The following is a 22,845-nucleotide window of genomic DNA, read 5'->3' as shown; positions in this document are numbered from 1 at the left end:
GCAGGCGGACACGTTATGGAGCAGCGGTCTTTAGACCGCTGTTTCATAACTTTTGTTTTCAGGCTCGCCGGAAACAAGGGGCCTCAAGCTCCATAGGGAGAATGATAAATATGCCCCAATAAGTAAACTGTTTCATAAAATGTTGCTTTATAGTGGAATTTTTTCTCACACAAGATCTTTTTACTTGCATAAACACAGACTTCCCGATTGAGTGAATCAAATATACTAAAATGTTACATTTTCTTCTATTCTTTATTTATCTCATATTGTCATATTTTTTTCTCTTTATGCCATAAAATACGGTACTCTCTCTTTAAATCCTGTCTGACTTATTATTGCACATGTGTGGGGAATCCATTTGTCTCAGTGATGTGGGTTCCCTGATAAATATTTTCACTGAGTTGAGTGATAGATAGTGTTATGATTGTAACTGTACTTAAAATATATTTGTGATGAGTTTTGTGCAACTTTTCTGTCTCGCGTAACAGTAAACCTGAGCTCTGAAGTCACACTATCCCAACAAGCGTTAAATACAATTGTGCTAAATAGAACACGTTTACTTTAAACTCGTAATACCACGCTACTTCCAACACGCACAAACAGCTGCGTTAAACCCCTTTTTGCTCACGTGCAACAGTTAGCTCTGCACTAGTTAACTAGCCCCTTGTGTTTCAAGAAAGTGAGTTTGTGAGTGGCAGTGAGCTTGCAGATAGTGTTACTCTGCAATAAGCCAAAGGAAAAAGTGTTACCTGCCCTTGAATTGTTATGTCCAGGAATACTTTTGTATAAGTGCATGATGTTGTTAAAATTCTATTATATGTGTTAAACAGTGTTCTAACATGCCAGTTGAAGGCAATAATTTGACCAGGAAGAATGTAACCCCAGGGTCAAAGCTGGAGAATATCCAAGGAATGGTATCTCCTAGATTCAAGGAAGCTGCTGTAGAAGAATGGTTAGTTCAACCATGTTGGAGTCGTTTGTGTACGACTCCCTGGAAATTTAGTTTAGTTAGTCTCAACCCCAGAAAAAAAGACTGGAGTTTCCCAGCTTTTTTAGGGTGTGGGATTGGACTGTTCCATTGTTCTAATTAGATAGTTAAGCTGGCTGGCCCCAAAGCAAGAAGCTGGTGTTTTCCAGCCTCTAAATTTGCAGTCATGCAAGCTATATTGCGCAGTGGAATTGGCAATGCATCACTTTCTTGTACATCCACATTGTGAGAGACAGCATGGTGAGAGACAGCATGATGAGAGACTGCATGATGAGAATGGAAAGCTAGTAGGGACAGACTCCAGACAGATTGCCCTGACAGAGGATTTAGGTAGTAGGATAGCTACTATATTTCCTGCACTAATATAATATTAATAGGCATGGCTTCCTAGAACTCATGGAAAGCACAAACATACACTACCAGTAAAGGGACTGTACAAGATTCTGCAGTACTATTTGGGAGGATAGTATCCTCGAAAGTATGGGGCTGCTTGAGATAGTCTGTATGGGCATACACTATACTGGTTAGATAGTCAAGCATATTTAGTTCAACTATGTATTTGTTTCAATCTGTCTGATTTACATTTGCAATTATTACAATTGTTTATTTCTCTATTTGCCATAAAGTCATAAAATATGGTCTCTCACTTATTATTATGCATGTGCTAGGGGGAATTTGTCTCAATGCTGTGGGTTTTCTGATAATTATTTTCACTGAGTGGAGGCTTTGCTAAAGCTGTTAGTTAAGGGTGCCCCAGTCTCCTTGGCCCAGTGCAGGTTTATGTGTGCTCTGTGAAGATACAGCACATGTGGTGAGTGACCAGCTAGTCAGTACTATCTTCTCTAAAGATTGAGAAGAAAGGGGTTACACTTGCCTGCTATGCCGTCTTACTCCAGAATTATCTTTGTTTTATTGTGTTCTTGATGATAAACGGGTAATTTAGAAAAACCATAAAAAGGCTAAACGAGGCATTAATTTCTAGTCAATACTGAAAATTATATTAATTAATATAGAACCATATGGCATATTAAGCTCAATTAGAGTTTAGTGGGTGGAATTTTGAAACTCATCTTGAGGTTTTGGTTTGTTTTTCTGTTGACATTCCAATTCCTTAGAAGTACCCTGTTCATGGAACATTCTAATTCAATATTAATTCATACAACTTTTTAATTTTTTTATCTAAAGCTTTACATGACATCACCTATAACATCATTAATGGGATAAAGAAATATGTTTACTTAAAGGGACAGTCTAGTCCAAAATAAACTTTCATGATTCAGATATAGAATGTAATTTTAAACAATTTTCCAATTTACTTTTATCACCAATTTTGCTTTGTTCTCTTGGTATTCTTAGTTGAAAGCTAAACCTAGGAGGTTCATATGCTAATTTCTAAGCCTGTGAAGGCCGCCTCTTCTCTCAGGGCATTTTGACAGTTTTCACTACTAGAGGGGTGTTAGTTCATGTGTGTCATATAGATAACACTTTGCTCAGATGAGCCAACTCCGATTGGCTAAAATGGATATCTATCAAAAGAAATAAAATAAGGGGGCAGTTTGCTGAGGCTTAGATACAAGGTAATCACAGAGGTAAAAAGTATATTAATATAACTGTGTTAGTTATGCAAAACTAGGGAATGGGTAATAAAGGGATTATCTATCTTTTTAAACAATTAAAATTCTGGTGTAGACTGTCCCTTTAATTCAAAATTGAACCTACATGATACACATCAAACACATCCATTGTAAGTACATCAAAAATACATTTCATACTATGACAATAAGACCCTGATGATCGAAAGTGCTGCAAGGTGGTGATATATTTTAAATGGATTCAATGCAATGTTGAGAATGCCGGCGACGTATTTAAACGTGCCAATATTACTGTTTAAAGGCAGCATCACGGAGAAACATTTTACTTTACATCACAATGGGTGGTGATAGTGGCAGAATATTCCAAGCAGCATTGGCACCGACATTGGCAATGTAAAGTAAAGGATCCCTTTTAAATATATAGCACCAAGCCTAATAAATATACATATGTACCCTAAACAGACATAACCACCGCAAACTAACTCTACATTAACTAACCCCTATACCACCAATAGCCCACAGCAATAAACTTCCTAACCTATTAACCCCTATTCCTCCAATAGCCCACCACAATAAACTTCCTAACCTATTAACCCCTATTCCGCCAATAGCCCACCACAATAAACTTCCTAACCTATTAACCCCTATTCCGCCAATAGCCCACCACAAAAACTTCCTAACCTATTAACCCCTATACTGCCAATAGCCCACCACAATAAACTTCCTAACCTATTAACCTCTATACCGCCTATAGCCCACCACAATCAGCCTCCTAAGCTATTATCCCCTATACCACCAATAGCCCACTCCAATAAACTTCCTAACCTATTAACCCCTTTACAGTCAATAGCCCACCGCAAACAACTTCCTAACCTATTAACCCCTATACTGCCATAACCCCCTACCACAAACTCCCCCTAACCTATTAACCACAAAACCACAACAACCCCCCAACAAACACTCCCTTACCTATTAACCCCTAAACTGCTACAACCTCCCAATGCAAACTAGCCCTACACTACCTAGCAGCTAACTCCCCAAGACCCCTAACCTACCACCCCCTAATTTACACAAAATAACAAACACTAACATTACAGAAAAAAAAAGCAGAAATACAATCATTAAATCCTGGAGACGCCACTGTTATTAGAGACTATCTAGGGATCTCATTCACCAGCTACAATGGTTGGTAAATAGTCAGTTGATATAACATTTGAAAAAGGTTTAATAACAGAAAAATGATTTACTTTTTTTAATACAACAAAAAGATCAGTTGTGTATTTTCTTAATTCTTGTGGAATTTAGCTGGTAAATAAAACTATTATTATCGGGGTAAACAGAGACGAAACACAATTTTTTTTCTTTCTTAATTCAGCTAGACAGAGCATAGAATAATAATAAAAAAAACTTTCCCATTTACATGATTACTTCTCTTGGTATCCTTTGTTAAAGGAGCAACAATGCACTATTATGGGATTCAGCACAAGAATATTAGTCACCTTGTTAAATAAAGTTCGGTTTTATGTGCAAGTTCCGATTTTCCTCTTCTTTGCACATGCGCAATTAGATCACACTGACAAACTTCACAAACATATACAACCTGTCTCACTAGATTATGGACACCTCAGTTCTAGAGTTTTCTCAGTCACACATATATTTCTAACAAAGCTAATCTGTATGTCACATTAATTTGACTTTGTACATTGGAAAATCTTTCTGTGAATGGGGATTTGGGTTAGTGGCATCTGGGGACAATTCCAAGAGATCCACTAGTAATTTGGGAGCGTGGACCAGGGCCAGCAGTGAGTGGGGCTGGGGTGTGCTGTGGGCATGGTTGGGGATGCTATGGGCTGGGCATTGTCATATTGGGGCAGGAAAGCAAGGAATTACCACTGTTGAGGAGACATTGGGGCAGTCATTTTGCTGGGGGGAGTAAGTGCCCCACCTGGTGACCCCACTCTGGTACTGTAAATATTTCTATATAGGTAGTTCTGAGAAGTAAATACACTCTATAAGTTACAATATATTATGTGAGAACGTTGCATACCCTTCAAACATCCAATAAATCACAGTACTATCCAAATCTGAGAAATTGCTACCATGTTGCTGGCTGACTCAATAAATATTCATTTTTTATATGTAGAAGGGTTCTTTGTGCAGGTTATAATTTTTACTTGTATCCCACTGCTTTCCAATGCTATCAGTACATTTGTCAGTCATCTAGAATAAAGGAGCTCAAACCTTTTAATTTGGAGGGTCGGACATTAATGTGGAATTGCCCTAGAGTTTATTCTAAAGATAGCACCCCAAAATATAATTAGATTATAATGACAAGAGTTGTTTACCAAAAGGAGGAGGGGGCTATCTAGAGGCAAAAGTGACCCATTTGAAACATCAGATTTCCCTCTTTCAAATAAGGGGTCACTTGTACCCAATCATTGTTAAAAACAGTGATTATTTTCCTGACTAAAATAACCAGGATACTTTTAGAGGTGGGAGATAGGGGCTATTATAGACCTTCTATCTCTCCCTCTGATTTAATTAGAGGTGTATGAGACCCCTTGTGTGAAAGAGGGTGATATCCTCTTTTAAATGAGGGACCACCCCCCCGCTAAGTGACAGAATCATAGGCATATTAAAAGGAACAGTCAACACCAGAATTTTTGTTGTTTTAAAAGATAGATAATCCCTTAATTACCTATTCCCCAGTTTTGCATAACCAACACAGTTATAATAATATACTTTTTACCTCTGTGATTACCTTGTATCTGTCAGCCGTAAAGGATCAGCCCAGGATTCAACCCAACTGCTAGCGTGAAAAGTAAAACACACGCTAGCACACTGAGAAATATCCAGGACGTGACCCACTCAGGAATGATGAAAGCAAATGTCCCTCTAAGAAGATTAATTAACAAACTAAGTCAAATTCCTTTTAGCAGGTGATAAGCAAATGTCCCTTTAAGCAGGTTAGCAAACAAACAGAGAAGTATTCCTTTTAGCAGGTTTGGATAAAGCAAATGTACCTTTAAGCAGGTTAGCAAACAAACAGAGAGGTATTCCTTTTAGCAGGTTTGGATAAAGCAAATGTCCCTTTAAGTAGGTTAGCAAACAGAGAGGTATTCCTCTTAGCAGATTTGAATAAAGCAAATGTCCCTTTAAACAGGTTAGCAAACAAACAGTGAGGAATTCCTTTTAGCAGATTTGATAAAGCAGATGTCCCCTTAAGCAGGTTAGCAAACAACAGAGTGGAATTCTTTTTAGCAGGTTAGCAAACATACAGAGAGGTATTCAGGCAAGGAAAGTCTGGCAGGGAAGGAAGAGACATCTGTAATTTACTCACTCAGGTCCGGACCGGCAGGAAGAGAGAGAGAGAGAACAAACGGGCCCCGAGTAAGATCTCCCGCCGAGATTTGAAGGCAGGGAGACTCTGACGTCAGGAGGAGAGCCAGATACCGCGCCACGTTGCTAGGCAACGTGACGTGAGACAGAGGAGATCCGTGAGCCGCAGCGACACGGCAATGAGCGGATCTGATACATGACAGTATCTAAGTCTTTGCAGACTGCCCCCTTATCTTTTGACAGACTTGCATTTTAGCCAATCAGTGCTCACTCCTCGTGCATGAGCTCAATGTTATCTATAAGAAACACATGAACTAATGTCCTCTAGTGGTGAAAAACCTGTCAAAATGCATTTAGATTAGAGGTGGCCTTCAAGGTCTTAGTAATTATTATATGAACCTCCTAGGTTTAGCTTTCAACTAAGAATACCAAGAATACAAAGCAAAATGGGTGATAAAAGTAAATTGGAAAGTTGTTTAAAATGACATGCCCTATTTGAATCATGAAAGTTTTTTTTTGGACTTGAATGTCCCTTTAAATTACATTATGGGGTTGGGTATCCCATATATTCCCCCACATAATAAATAGTTAAACTTGAAACCCCTTTTTTGAACATGTTAAAAGCAGAAATCCTGCTCTTTCAAAAGAGTCGTCCCCTGTCCATACTGTTGCCAGCTAATTGTCATAGCTGTGACAAATACATCCAAGTATTGGTTCTATTTTAGAGGTTCTGGCAAATTTAAAAGGCATTTAAGAATCACTCACCATATAAATATATCATAAGATCCCTCATTTGAAACAGTGATGTCCCACAACTCAGATAAGGTGTTTCATGTCCTTATAGCTATGAAGTGATCGACATAGTAATACTAATGATACAGCAGTAACCTCTAACCTCATTTTGCTGTGCTGTTGATGTTAGCTTAGCACTTACAGATCCATATTTCACTGAACTAAAAACATTTACAGGTATCGAAATAAATAAGAGACCTGGCTAGTTGTAAAAGTGGATGATATTTTGAGAAATTATTTTTTTTGTGCAACTATTTTATGTTTGGATTTCTTTTTTCAATTTTTGCTATGATACATGCGTTTGTACAGTAATAGGGGCATGCACACATTGTCCTAATGGCTAAAACTCTAGTAAACATAGATGTTTGTGTAATTTTAAAATGTATGTAATCATTTTTGGTTAGATTTTATGCTTTCTTATTTTCTGTATCAATTGTAAGATGGTGCAAAGTGAAATAATAATAATAATAATAATAATATTACATTAATAATTATAAATGTTATTCTATGATTTTTTTTTTTCTTGAATAATATAGGTATACAATCAAAAAGTTTGCTGTTTTGCAAATGTAAACTAATACTTAAAGGGACATTAAACACAAACTGAAAGCTGCTTAACAATGTACCTTCATATCTGAGAATAATTTTGCAATGAATAATACAGCATTATTTTGTCAAATGAGCATATTATTTATGTTGTTAGGCTCCAACTGATTTTTAAGCTGTTGAAGGCTGCCTCTTATCTCAGTGCATTTTGACAGTTTTTCACAGTTAGACACTGCTAGTTCCTGTGTGCGATATAGATAACATTGTGCTCATTCTGTAAACACTGATTGGCTAAAATGCAAGTCTGTCAAAAGAACAGAAATAAGGGGGCAGTCTGCAGAGGCTTAGATACAAGGTAATCACAGAGGTAAAACGTGTATTAATATAACAGTGTTGGTTGTAACAATAACATTTTTCACATAGACTGTAATTAAAAAAAGAAGACAATAAATAAACCCATACTACACATGTACACCATGCACACAAACATTGTTTACTATAAAAATGGAATTCAGTGGCAAACTTACATTATTGCCAGAATTCCCAAAAAAGTTTTTTTTTAAAAAAAAACTCATGGGAATTCAGAAATTAAAGTCCACCACCCAACAAAAAATAATAATATAAAATATTCTATGGTGGTGAAAAATAATTTTGTATTTTCCATGTTTTTTAACTGGTAACTAGAAACGTAAACGTTTGCATTATCTCCTCTGAATATGTGTGCATGTGTGGTTTTATAGGACCAAGAAATACAGTAGAATTGCATAATCAACAAGTGCATAACAAAAAGACAATGAAATAACACCTACTCTGAAGTTTAAATGAGCAATAGAATTTTTTTTTAACAAATTCCACAGTTTCCTACTTTGCTAGCCCCTGTATCATGTGACAGCCATCAGCCAATCACAGACTCATATATGCATACACCGTGAACTCTTGCACATGCTAAGGGGGTGTGCATATAAAAATACTATGGGACCAATTTATCAAGCCCCGTATGCATCTGTTTCCTCGTGAACCTTTAGGCTCTGAGGTGGCGGACAGCAATCAGCCAGATTGGATACGATCAGGCTGATTGACACCCCCTGCTAGCGTCCGATTGGCCACGAATGTGCAGGGGGCGGCTTTGCACAAGCATTTCACGAGAAATGCTTGTGCAATGATAAATGCTGACGGCGTGTGCTGTCGGCATTTATTGATGTCTGCTCACACTATGATAAATCGGCCAGTATGTGCAATTTGATAATGGAAACAAATTTGAAAGTCTCTTAAAACTGCATGCTCTATCTGAATCATGAAAGTTTAATTATGACTTTAGTGTCCCTTTAAAAGGTCATTAAAGGGACATGAATGGTCATTAAACGGACATGAAACACAATTTTTTCTTTCATGATTCACATAGAGCATACAATTTTCCTATTATTTCCAATTATTTTATCAAATGTTTTTCATTTTCTTGGTATCCTTTGTTGAAGGAGCAACAATGCAATACTGGGTGCTAGCTGAACACATCGGGTGAGCCAATGACAGGAGGCATATTTGTGCAGCCACGAATCAATGGAACCTTGTCTATAAAAACATAATTTATGTAAGAACTTACCTGATAAATTCATTTCTTTCATATTAGCAAGAGTCCATGAGCTAGTGACGTATGGGATATACATTCCTACCAGGAGGGGCAAAGTTTCCCAAACCTTAAAATGCCTATAAATACACCCCTCACCACACCCACAATTCAGTTTAACGAATAGCCAAGAAGTGGGGTGATAAAAAAGTGCGAAAGCATATAAAATAAGGAATTGGAATAATTGTGCTTTATACAAAAAAATCATAACCACCACAAAAAAGGGTGGGCCTCATGGACTCTTGCTAATATGAAAGAAATGAATTTATCAGGTAAGTTCTTACATAAATTATGTTTTCTTTCATGTAATTAGCAAGAGTCCATGAGCTAGTGACGTATGGGATAATGACTACCCAAGATGTGGATCTTTCCACACAAGAGTCACTAGAGAGGGAGGGATAAAATAAAGACAGCCAATTCCTGCTGAAAATAATCCACACCCAAAATAAAGTATAATAAAAAACATAAGCAGAAGATTCATACTGAAACTTCTGCCTGAAATACTTTTCTACCGAAAACTGCTTCAGAAGAAGGAATTACATCAAAATTGTAGAATTTAGTAAAAATATGCAAAGAGGACCAAGTTGCAACTTTGCAAATGTGATCAACCGAAACTTCATTCTTAAACGCCCAGGAAGTAGAAACTGACCTGGTAGAATGAGCTGTAATCCTCTGAGGCGGAGTTTTACCCGACTCAACATAGGCAAGATGAATTAAAGATTTCAACCAAGATGCCAAAGAAATGGCAGAAGCTATCTGGCCTTTTCTAGAACCGGAAAAGATAACAAATAGACTAGAAGTCTTTCGGAAAGACTTAGTAGCTTCAACATAATATTTCAAAGCTCTAACAACATACAAAGAATGCAAAGATTTCTCCTTAGAATTCTTAGAATAAGGACATAATGAAGGAACCACAATTTCTCTACTAATGTTGTTGGAATACACAACTTTAGGTAAAAATTCAGAAGAAGTTCGCAACACATCATCCTGATGAAAAATCAGAAATGGAGACTCACAAGAAAGAGCAGATAAATCAGAAACTCTTCTGGCAGAAGAGATGGCCAAAAGGAACAAAACTTTTCCAAGAAAGTAATTTAATGACCAATGAATGCATAGGTTCAAAGGGAGGAGCTTGAAGAGCTCCCAGAACCAAATTCAAACTCCAAGGAGGAGAAATTGACTTAATGACAGGTTTTATACGAACCAAAGCTTGTATAAAACAATAAATATCAGGAAGAATAGCAATCTTTCTGTGAAAAAGAACAGAAAGAGCAGAGATTTGTCCTTTCAAGGAACTTGCAGACAAACCCTTATCTAAACCATCCTGAAGAAACTGTAAAATTCTCGGTATTCTAAAAGAATGCCAAGAAAAAAGATGAGAAAGACACCAAAAAATATAAGTCTTCCAGACTCTAAAATATATCTCTCTAGATACAGAATTACGAGCCTGTAACATAGTATTAATCACAGAGTCAGAGAAACCTCTTTGACCAGGAATCAAGCGTTCAATCTCCATACCTTAAAATTTAAGGATTTGAGATCCTGATGGAAAAAAGGACCTTGCGACGGAAGGTCTGGCAAGAGGCCATCCGGACAAGATCCGCATACCAAACCTGTAAGGCCATGCCGGAGCTACCAGCAGAACAACGAGCATTCCTTCAGAATCTTGGAGATTACTCTTGGAAGAAGAACTAGAGGCGGAAAGATATAGACAGGATGATACTTCCAAGGAAGTGATAATGCATCCACTGCCTCCGCCTAAGGATCCCGGGATCTGGACAGATATCTGGGAAGTTTCTTGTTTAGATGAGACGCCATCAGATCTATTTCTGGAAGTTCCCACATTTGAACAACCTGAAGAAATACCTCTGGGTGAAGAACCATTCGCCCGGATGCAACGTTTGGCGACCGAAATAATCCGCTTCCCAATTGTCTACACCTGGGATATGAACCGCAGAGATTAGACAGGAGCTGGAATCCGCCCAAACCAAAAAAATTGAGATACTTCTTTCATAGCCAGAGGACTGTGAGTCGCTCCTTGATGATGTATGCCACAGTTGTGACATTGTCTGTCTGAAAACAAATGAACGATTCTCTCTACAGAAGAGGCCAAAACTGAAGATTTCTGAAAACTGAATTGTGGGTGTGGTGAGGGGTGTATTTATAGGCATTTTAAGGTTTGGGAAACTTTGCCCCTCCTGGTAGGAATGTATATCCCATACGTCACTAGCTCATGGACTCTTGCTAATTACATGAAAGAAATAGATGATTAAAAATGGGCACAAATCAGTAGAAATTATTTTGTCCTACTATATAGGATCTTTTTTCTCCTGGTTTGCTATTTTTGCAAATCTTATTATGTTGTTTTGATACTAGCATATTGTTGTCAAAATAATAACAACTTTCATTTGTCATTTTAGGAAACACTGGGTATCTCTGCTGCTATTTCAATTCTGAGTCTGACAATGTATTTTGAACAGTTGGTGATTATAGGACTTCTATTAATCTTAAGGTAAGAGGATAACTATGTTTGTGTGTTCCATGCATAGCAATGATAAAATGTAAGGCAGATGCATGAAAAAAAAATGTTTTTAATTAATCATAATATTTAAAGGGATATGAAACCCACATTTTTTCTTTCACGATTCAGATAGAGCATGCAAGTTTAAGCAACTTTCTAATTTACTCTTATTATCAATTTTTTTTCGTTCTCTTGGTATCTTTATTTTATAAAGCAGGAATGTACGCTTAGAAGCCGGCCCATTTTTGGTTCTGCATTCTGGGTAACGCTTCTGATTGGTGGCTCCATTTTTTTTATTTCATGATACAGATAGATCATACAATTTTAAACAACTTTCCAATTTGCCTGTTTCTATTTTTCAAATCCACTTTATTTGTTTTCGTACAAATGCACATTGGTAACAAAAATCGTATATATTTGTTTTAGCGAAACAAATATCCAAAAGAATGCACTAACGAAAATAAAAGAAATTAAACAAATATTTAAAGAAAGAAAAAGGGGATAGGGCTCTGGAAAGTCCTATACAAAGCGAGGGGATACAGCACTCTTATCAATCAAAATTTATTTTATTTAAATAAAAAAAACACACATATAGGATTGATGAAAGAGTGCTATATCCCCTCGCTTTGTTTAGGACTTTCCAGAGCCCTATCCCCTTTTTCTTTCTTTAAATATTTGTTTAATCTCATTTTTGAGGGTCTGCACCAACGATAATTATTGAATATACCTATGATAGAATTGGAACTGAGATTTCAATTCTCAAGAGCCATCTCTCTCTAACTTTTTATAATTTTTTAGAAAATAAAAGAAAACTAATAAATACTGACAAATTTCGTGGAGAGTACACAAGGCCAATTCTCTTTTTGCCAGAGCCCCAGCCACGCTAACAGAAAGGGTTAACATGGTTGGCTCCCAGGACCTGCACTAAAATTAGTGCAGGTCCTGGGAGCCGAGCGTGTTAAAGGGACAGTCTAGTCTAAAATAAACTTTCATTATTCAGATAGGGAATGTAATTTTAAACAATTTTCCAATTTACTTCTATCACCAATTTTGCTTTGTTCTCTTGGTATTCTTAGTTGAAAGCTAAATCTATGAGGTTCATATGCAAATTTCTAAGCCCTTGAAGACCACCTCTTAGCTCAGGGCATTTTGACAGTTTTTCACCACTAGAGGGTGTTAGTTCATGTTTTTCATATATATAAAACGGTTCTCATGCACTTGGAGTTCCTAGGAGCCCGCACTGATTGGCTAAAATGTAAGTCTGTCAAAAGAGCTGAAATAAGGGGCAGTTTGCAGAGGCTTAGATACAAGATAACCACAGAGGTAAAATGTGTATTAATATAACTGTGTTGGTTATGCAAAACAAGGGAATGAGTAATAAAGGGATTATCTATCTTTTAAAAAAATAAATATTCTGGTGTAGACTGTCCCTTTAAAGGGATATGAAACCCAATTTTTTTCTTTCAGGATTCAGGTAGAACATACAATTTTAAACAACTTTCCCGTTTACTTCTATTATCTAATTTCTTTCATTCTCTTTGTATCATGTGTTGAAGGAGCAGCAATGCACTACTGTTTTCTAACTGAACACATGGGTGAGCCAATAACAATCGGTATATATATGCAGCGACCAATCAGCAGCTAGAACATAGGTTATTTGCTGCTCCTGAGCTTTCCTAGATAAACCTATCGGCAAAGGATAACAAAAGAAGGAAGCAAATTAATAAATAAAGTAAATTGGAAAGTTCTATCTAAATCATGAATGTCTAATTATGACTTTACTGTCCCTTTAAAGTGAAGGTCCATTTTGATGAATTAGTGCCCGGTTTTTAATAAACCTATTAAAAACAAGGGCACTTTAATTCATCAAAATTGACATTTCACTGTTTTCTTAAAAAACTTACGCCTAGATTACGAGTCTTGCGTTAGCCTTAAAAAGCAGCGTTGAGGGGTCCCAAAGCTGCTTTTTAACGCCCACTGGTATTACGAGTCTGACAGGTACAGGTGTACCGCTCACTTTTTTCCGCAATTTTCGCATACCGCAAATCCCCTTACGTCAATTGCGTATCCTATCTTTTTAATGGGATTTTCCTAATGCCGCTATTACGATTGCTTGAAAAAGTGAGCGGTAGACCCTCTCCTGTCCAGACTCCTACCGCTTTTAAAAGTCAGTAGTTAAGAGTTTTATGGGCTAACGCCTTAACATAAAACTTTTAACTAAAGTGCTAAAAGTACACTAACACCCATAAACTACCTATTAACCCCTAAATAGAGCCCCCCCCCCCCCACATCGCAAACACTTAACTAAAATGTTTAACCCCTAATCTGCCGACCGGACATCGCCGCCACTTTAATAAATATATTAACCCCTAAACTGCCGCACTCCCACCTCGCAAACACTAGTTTAATTTTATTAACCCCTAATCTGCCGTCCCTAACATCGCTGACACCTATCTACATTTATTAACCCCTAATCTGCCGCCCCCAATGTCGCCGCTACTATATTAAATTTATTAACAAATTCATACAAACAATTCGGACATGTAATTTAATATGAGGATCAAAAGCAAGAAACAATGTTGAATAGACAGCACAATATATCAATGAGTACTGGCTGAGAAACTGTATCGCTTTGTCCAATTTAGAAACAATTGTAATAAGCCTGTGTTATACTGTAGCAGCTGGTTGCAAGATCCGTTAACCCCTTACATTCGCAAGACTGTGCCTTTGTCTTTTTACTCACGAGTCTAAATAAAGGTGAAGTTTTAAACGTATCTTATCAGCCTTACTGTTCTTTCGAATATTGGGTTCTATTTTGTTTCACTGAGAGGTGTTGAAAAATCTTTGTTCTTAAATTTATTAACCCCTAAACCTAAGTCTAACCCTAAGTCTAACCCCCTTACTTAAATATAATTTAAATAAAATGAAATAAAATAACTAAAATTAAATAAATTAATCCTATTTAAAACGAAATACTTACCGATAAAATAAACCCTAAAATAGCTACAATATAACTAATAGTTACATTGTAGCTATCTTAGGGTTTATTTTTATTTTACAGGCAACATTGTTTCTTGCTTTTGATCCTCATATTAAATTGTAGTTAGTTTAGGTAATTAATTTAATTATAGTGTGGTGTAATTGTAACTTAGGTTAGGGTTTATTTTACAGGTAAATTTGTACTTATTTTAACTAGGTAGTTTTTAAATAGTTAATAGCTATTTAATAACTATTCTACTTAGTTAAAATAAATACAAAGTTGCCTGTAAAATAAAAATAAACCCTAAGATAGCTACAATGTAACTATTAGTTATATTGTAGCTAGCTTAGGGTTTATTTTATAGGTAAGTATTTAGTTTTAAATAGGAATAATTTAGTTAATTATAGTAAATTTATTTAGATGTATTTAAATTAGATTTAAGTTAGGGTGGTGTTAGGGTTAGGGTTAGACTTAGGTTTAGGGGTTAATAAATTTATTATAGTGGCGGCAGCAGATTAGAGGTTAATACATTTAATATAGTTGCAGCGACGTTGGGGAGGGCAGATTAGGGGTTAATAAATAAAATGTAGGTGGCGACGATGTCGGGGGCGGCAGATTAGGGGTTTATAAGTGTAATATTAGGGGTGTTTAGACTCGGGGTACATGTTAGGGTGTTAGGTGTAGACATAAAATTCCTTTCCCAATAGGAAACAATGGGGCTGCGTTAGGAGCTGAACGCTGCTTTTTTGCAGGTGTTAGGTTTTTTTTCAGTCAGCTCAGCCCCATTGTTTCCTATGGGGAAATCGTGCACGAGCACGTTCAGCCAGCTCACCGCTGACTTAAGCAACGCTGGTATTGAGGTGAGATGTGGAGCTAAATTTTGCTCAACGCTCACTTTTCTGAGGCTAACGCCGGCTTGCAGAAAACTCATAATACCAGCGTTGTCTTAAGTAAGCAGTGAGAAAAAAATGCTTGTTAGCCCCGCACACCATTACCGACAAAAACTCGTAATCTAGCCGTTACCTTTTTATCCTGAATGCCGCTCCAGCGATTCCCCTGGCCGTCGGAAGCCTCTGCAGACGTCAGAAATGATGAATCCGGCTTCCTCCAGTCACAGCTTCCCCCTGGGGGAATCTTGGCCTGATGCATTGCTGTGATTGGAGGAAGCCGGATTCGTCATTTTAGACCCGCAAAGATGGCTTGCGATGGGTGGAGGAAGTGCTGGAGCGGCTGCCAGGATTAAAAGGTAAGTTTTTGAAGAAAACAGTGAAATGTCAATTTTGATGAATTAAAGTGCCCTTGATTTTAATAGGTTTATTAAAAACCGGGCACTAATTCATCAAAATGGACCTTCACTTTAAGCATGCTGTTAGCGCATATGAGGCTCTGGTAGGAAGAGGATTTGGTTAATGCACTCTCCAGCTCGAAAAAAAAGGTAAATATAAGGCTACAGGTGAACTTTTCACCTGTAACTTTGAACATTTACATTTATTTTAACAAAAATGAATGTAAATTTTTAACAAATATTCATTATTTTGTTAGTTTTAAACAAAACAACTAACAAATAGTGCAGCCAACAAATATTTGGTGAAACACATTTTACTGAATATTCATTATGGAAATTTAATCCGAAACGGAAATTCCTTTATTGTGCAAATCTTCTTGGTATCATTTGACATTTGTTGAAGGAGCAGCAATGCATTAATGGTAGCTAGCTGAATATATCAATCAATTAAGAGGCATATATATGTGTAGCCACAGATCAGCAGCTAACTTTTAGTATTTTATTGCTGCCCTTGAGCCTATCTAGGTATGCTTTTCAACAATGTATAACAAGAAAACAAACAAGCTATATAGTTGAAATAAAGTTGTTTTAAATTGCATGCTCTGTCTGAACCATTAAAGTTTAATTTTGACTGTCAACATTAAACTTTGTTATTCAGATCTAGAGGCCCATTTATTAATGTGCGGGCATTTATCATTGCACAAACATTTAGTGTAAAATGCTTGTGCAATGCTGCCCCCTGCATATTCGAGGCGAATCGGGGTTGTCAATCATCCCTATCATATCTGATCGGAATGATTGCAGTCCGCCACCTCAGAGGTTGCGGACGAGTTGAGCAGCGGTCTTAAGTTTCCGGCAAACCTAAAGGCTCGCATGGAAACAGCAGTATACCCTGCTTCTTAAATCGGCCCCCTAGTGTGTGAATAGCCAATAGAATTTCAGTAGCTCTCATCCTATTGGCTGATTTTAACCAGCCAATATGGATTTCAGTAGCTCTCATCCTATTGGCTGATTTGAATTTCAAAAATCAAATCAGCCAATAGGAATGCAAGGGAAGCCATTTTGAAATGGCTCCCTTGCATTGAAGATTCAGTGTACGGCGGTGACCGTATGAAGAGGATGCTCCACGCCGGATGTATTTTAGGATGGACCCACTGCCACGCCGCCATGACGAAGATAGAAGATGCTGCCTGGATTAAGATAGAAGATGCTGCCTGGATTAAGATAGAAGATACCGCCTGGATGAAGACTTCTCATCGCCTGGATGCCCGGACTTAAAAAACTGTAAGTGGATCTTCGGGGGTTAGAGTTAGGTTTTTTTTTTTAGGTGTTTTTTTTTTTTAGATTAGGGTTTGGGCTATCTTAAAAGAGCTAAATGTTTTATTTTTTGTAATTGTAGATTTACATTTTTTTAGTAGTGTTAGGTTTTTTTAATGTGTAATTTAGTTTATTTAATTTGTAGTTATTTTAATTTTAGTATAATAATAATAATAATAATAATAATGTTAGTTTAGTATATAGTTTAAGCTTAGTTTTTTTTTAATTCCACAGGTAAGTTTTTATTTATTTTAAGATAGGGATATTGTAATTTTAATATAAAGTTAGGGATTGTTAGGTTTAGGGGTTAATATTTTAATTTAGTTTTTTGGGATGTGGGGGGCTGTCGGTTTAATGGTTATTAGGTTTATTTAGTGGCGGTGATGTGGGAGGCCAGAGGTTTAGGGGTTAATAATTTTATTTAGTGGCGGCGATATCGGGGAGCGGCTGAATAGGGGTTAATAACTTTATTATAGTGTGGGCAATGTTGGGGTGCGGGGGAATAGGGGTTTATAACTTTATTATAGTGGCGGCGATGTCGGGGAACGGCAGATTAGGGGTTTATAACTTTATTTTGGTGGCGGTGATGTCGGGGTCAGCAGATTAGGGGTGTTTAGATGTGGGGTTTATGTTAGGGTGTTTAAACGTAACTTTTTTTTCCTCATAGACATCAATGGGGTTGCGTTACGGCGATCGTCATTCCGCGCTTCAGGTGTTAGTTTTTTTTTTTCTAACACACTCTCCCCATTGATGTCTATGGGGAAAGCGTGCACAAGCACGTCAAAGCAGCCCTTGGATTTTCTGTGCGGTATGGAGCATATCGCAACCATATCGCACGCACAAGGCGGCTTTTCAAAAACTTGTGATGGCATCGCTATGGAGGGTGAAATAACGTTTTGCACCCTTTATAGCGCGAAACTTGTAATCTAGGTGTCAGACAGAACATTCATTTTTAAAAAACTTTCTAATTACTTCTATTTAAAAAATTTTGTTTTCTTGTTATCCTTTGTTGAAAAGCAGGAAGGAAAGTTCAGGAGTGTGCACGAGTCTGCTGTACTATATGGCAGCCATTTTGCAACAGTGTTATTAGCAAGAGCACTAGATGGCAGTACTAAAACTGGCCAGCTCCTAAGCTTTACATTCCTGCTTTTTAAATAAAGATAGCAAGAGAATGAAGAAAAGTTGATAATAATAGGAGTAAATTACAAAGTTGCTTAAAATTGCTGCTATCCGAATCAAAAATGGGTTTAGTATCCCTTTAATATGATAAAAAAAAGAAATAAATAATATCAAGGGAGCTATTACTTTAATTTATAAGACTATGTTTGAAGCCACCAATCACCAACTAGCTTCCAACTAGCACATTGTTGCTTCTGAGACTACCTAGGTATTCTTTTATTAAAGGATACTAAGATAAAGTAAATTTCATAATAGATGTAAATTGAAAAGTATCTTCAAAATGCATGAAACTTTAATTTGGACTTTTATGACCTTTTAATAAAGCATAAAAAGCAAATCCCCTTTTAATACTAACACATGACAATTACTTTTTCATGATTATTGTTAGGGCCTATTGGAGTTGTAGGATAATTATTATTCCTATTCACCAATACCTTACGTGAGCATGGAAAAATTATTTTTTTATTGCGGTGGAAGGAAAATGTAACATACATAAGTCCATCTGCACAGGTTAAATACATAATACAATTCCACAATAAAAGTACACTAGATATAGATTGTCCTATTCAAAAGTTAACGTTAAGCAACAATAGAGAGATAATTATAACGATGAAGAATAACCTGTGCAAAGGTGTAAAAGACCTCTTTTTCTGTAAACCAAACACTACTAGGTATAGCAAGTCATATTATGAAATAGGTATATAGATTTGGAAAACCTATTGTTGAGGTATATAAAGTGTAGATGGTTCAGAGGTTAAGGAAGATTAGTCGCCCCTGATGAATGAGAACCCAAGGGTTAAGCATATAACAAATGTACCTATATGCGAAAATGGGTAGTGGTATAGTTTGGGGGGGGGATGGGAAAGTCAGTGGGCAAAAGCCACTTTTAATTTGGGGGGGAGGGGGAGCGGGCTAGTACGGTAGGAGTATATTATGAAGGCACGGGTAACTCAAAATACTATAGCTACATTACCGAAGGGAGAAGGACATAGTCAGCAAGACAACATGATCAATATAATAGGAGAGTTCCATTATAGGTAATGAACATGAAGGGCTTAAGGGGGAGCAATAGTTATCTGGTATCAGTAATATGTATTAAGTACTGCTCTCCTCAATGGAATTGTATTTTTAGGTTGTGTTTCTGAGATATTAGAAATTGCCTATCATTGAAAGCAAGCTAACTAGATTTGACTAAACCAGGGATGTTTCTTCACCAGTAGCCTTGAAACGCATCATGAGGAGAGGGTCTGGCCAGACTTTTAAGTGCTATGGAGATTGCTACAGCTACAGCTTTCCTTAAAGGTTTGCTACAGCTTTTCTTAAAGGGACATAAAACCAACATTTTCTTATATGATTCAGTTAGTTAGAGCATGCAACAATGTTATACTCTACACAAATAGAAAAAAAGATGAAACAGTCATATTTCAAGTGCAACTATGTGATAATGAAAAAGTCTTGCTTGCTTGCTGTGGATCATAGGATATACAGTGCAATACCAGTGGTATAATGAAATCATGTGACACTTGATGATTGTTTAAATCTTGTAGTAGAATCAAGCCAATTTAATGCTGCTGCTCATTAAAAAGGCTGTTTGTCCTGCAGCCAAAGGACACAAATCGCAATAGTGGAACTCTAGAGTGCAAAGTCAAAAGGACCAAAATAGTGTAAGATCACAAACACAAACATTTTTCTTTTTCAAAAGAGCTTTATTGAAAAATAATGGTTTGAAGTGTAGAACATAACATCAAGAAAGATACATCTCTGAAAGGGATTCAGATCCCGTACATCTGGTATACAAATATGTACATCTTGCCAATTCTTCAAGCTAATGAGATGTCAAGTCTAAAAATGTTCATGGTTAATAAAGTTCAACTTTGGTGCTCCGGCTTTTCTCTTTCAATAAACTTTATACAAATTATAATTGCTATGGCATTTAAAGGGTTAAAGATGTGAAATAAGGACAAGAAAGAAGGGGGGAAGACACAAATACCTCAAATATAGCATCTCAAACTATCTGTCTTCCTGGGTATATAAATCATATATCTGTATATTATCTATACGTTACTCATAGTTACAAGGAAAAATACTGTGTTTAGACTTAAACTTAGACAGGTCCACATCTACTTTTCAGATCCCAGATAGCCACCATTTAAAATCAAATCAGGTAGTTTGTATACGTCTGTCCCCAGGCAAGAGGGGAGGAACGTAGGGGGGAGGGGTGGGGGTGAGAGGGGGGGGGTTGGGGGTGGGGGGGGCGAGGGCGAGGGCTGGGGGGGAGAGCTAAGAGTGTATTGGGTATATATGGACAAGAATAAGGGATCGTCTAAAAGCTAAATTAACGATTCATCCAGGGTGTCCAAATGGTCCAATAAGCATCAAGGCTTTCTGTCTGGAGGTAAAAGTTTCTTTCCATATTGGCAAATGTGTCCATAATTTTAATTACCTGTTGTATCTGTGGGGGGTCTCTCTGTGTCCAGGCTCTAACTATCTCAAGTTTGGTTGCCGCAAATAGGAAAATAGTTAGCCTCTTTTGGTGTCTGGGAAGCGTTGAGGGAAAAATATTTAGTAATACCTGTTTGGGACTCAGTCTTAGGTCTATCCGTAGGGATGTCAGTAGTGTACCAACATCCTCCCAAATTGAGTTAAGCTTCCGACAACAAGTCAGAACCTGTCACTCCACATTCCTGCCAGCATCTTGGAGAGTGTGTACCTATCATCTGGGAAAGCCATAAGGGTGTGTAATGCCATCTCAGTATCACTTTCATATAGAGCTCCAAAGAATTAGTGCAGTATAGTGTAGATTTTTTTAGTGAGATAGCGCTGGCCTTCGGAAAACCAAAATGTGAGAGGGTTTCCCATAGGTATGCCCAGTTGACCCTGTCAAACGTCTTTTCAGCATCTAGTGACAGGGCCAACATGGGATAGTAAAGTCTGTCTGCCTCTGTAAGTATGTTTAACACCCTCCGTGTGTTGTCTGGTCCTCTCTAGCGTACTTGAATCCTACCTTATCTGTATGAAGCACCGACGGCAGCATATAACAAAGTCTATTGGCCCATAACTTAGCATAGAGCTTCACGGCTGTATTAATAAGGGAAATCGGGCGATAGCTTCCGCATTGGGTTGGGTCCTTATCTGGTTTTGAAATAGTTAAAACTGATGCCTCTAGAAGTTCTCTACGAAATTGCCCCAGCTGTCTGGCCTCCTAAAATACATTAAGCAGGAGAGGGGTGAGTAAGTCACGGAAGGTTTTGAAGAAAGCTGAGTGAAGCCATCTGGTCCAGGAGCCTTATTGCTTTTAAGTTGTTTAATAGCTTCAGTGAGTTCTTCTCTAGTAAAGGGAGTTTGTAACTTTACTTGGTCATCACTATTCAGCTTTGGGAGAGCTAGGTTTATTAAGAAAGTCTGGACCTTGTCAATTGAAATACCTGGGTCAGACCCAGGGACCTGCAAATTATATAGTCTTGTATAATACTGGGCAAAGGCCTCCCCAATATCCTTAGGGGCTGTAACCTGGGTACCATTTTTGTAAATTGTATTTATCCTAGAGGCTGCTCTCTGTCCTCTAAGCTTAAGGGCCAGTAGTGCCGAGGCTTTATTACCCTGGTAGTAAAGTGATTGTTTGAATCTCGAGAGCGCACTTCGTACTCTTTCAGTCTTTTTTTCTCTAATCTGTCCTCGTATGACTTCAATTTCAACTGACAAAACCTGTGATGGGCTATTTTTATTAAGGGTTTCCTTGGCCTGTAATTGAGCCACAAGGAGAGGAGCTCCCATACGTTTTTTTCATAGCTGCTTGTTTCTTAATACATACACCTCTTAAGTAGGCTTTTAGGGCAGCCCAAATTGTTTAGTCAGATATTAATGGGTCAGTGTTTATATGTACAAAGTCGACTATGGAGGAGCGGATAAGGGTTAGAAACTCTGGGTCTGACCATAGGTAAGTAGGCATCTTCCACCGCGGAAACGTCACTTTCTGTATTGTCGTGTCTATTGTGCAAAGGAGTGCATCGTGGTCAGACCAGGAGCATGTCCGAATTTTGGTGTCTATGATCTTGTTTAAAGTCCAAGAGTCTGTAAGGAAGTAGTCTAGTCTAGAATATGAATTATGCGGTCTAGAGAAGAATGTATAATCCTGGGAGTCAGGGTGGCATGCTCTCCAAACATCAAAAAGGTCATATTGCAGAACTGTCTCTCTAAATTTACCTGCTGTGTTTATTGTGTAAGAGTCAACTGATTTATGGGTTTGAACACGTTTGTCTCGCAAGGGATCCAGGATCATGTTGAAATCCCCGCCAACAAGGACTGTCCCTATTTTAATGTTTTCAATCTTATTCAATAAAGACCTCAGGAAGGTGACCTGACCCACATTGGGAGCATATAGGTTCATCAAGGTGTACGGCTGGCCACTCTGTTTACATATAAGGATAACATATCTACCCTCTGGGTCAGAGTCAGCGTATATTTACAAACACAAACTTTAATATATGACACTCAATCTACTCACAAACATTAAAAGCAAATATGCACATTAGCTTGAGAAAGTGGCCAGTTTCGGCCGGGAAACGCGTTGAGGTTTCGAGTGGGAATTCCCTGTCAGAACCGTATTGTGGAGGTGGAGTTTCTTTTTGGGGTGGTGACATCACACCCCTGAGAGAGCGATACCGCAAAGCTGACAGAGGACT

The 22,845-nt window shown here is 37.6% G+C and overlaps 1 protein-coding gene across 1 annotated transcript in view; it reads left to right on the top strand.

Moving 5' to 3' along the window:
• The first annotated feature begins 839 nt into the window (after positions 1-839).
• Positions 840-22,845, top strand: part of LOC128640464 (gamma-aminobutyric acid receptor subunit pi-like) — a 191,897-nt gene continuing 169,891 nt past the window's right edge. Inside the window, exons 1-3 of the mRNA XM_053692943.1 lie at positions 840-952; positions 1,153-1,228; positions 11,302-11,393. Of these exons, the coding sequence (XP_053548918.1) occupies positions 840-952; positions 1,153-1,228; positions 11,302-11,393 (281 nt within the window). The remainder of the gene's footprint in view (positions 953-1,152; positions 1,229-11,301; positions 11,394-22,845) is intronic.

The sequence above is a fragment of the Bombina bombina genome, chromosome 9, assembly GCF_027579735.1.
Source record: "Bombina bombina isolate aBomBom1 chromosome 9, aBomBom1.pri, whole genome shotgun sequence".
NCBI lineage: Eukaryota > Metazoa > Chordata > Amphibia > Anura > Bombinatoridae > Bombina > Bombina bombina.
The sequence above is the reverse complement of the archived record's forward strand: the minus strand, read 5'-3'. Positions and strand labels throughout refer to the sequence as shown.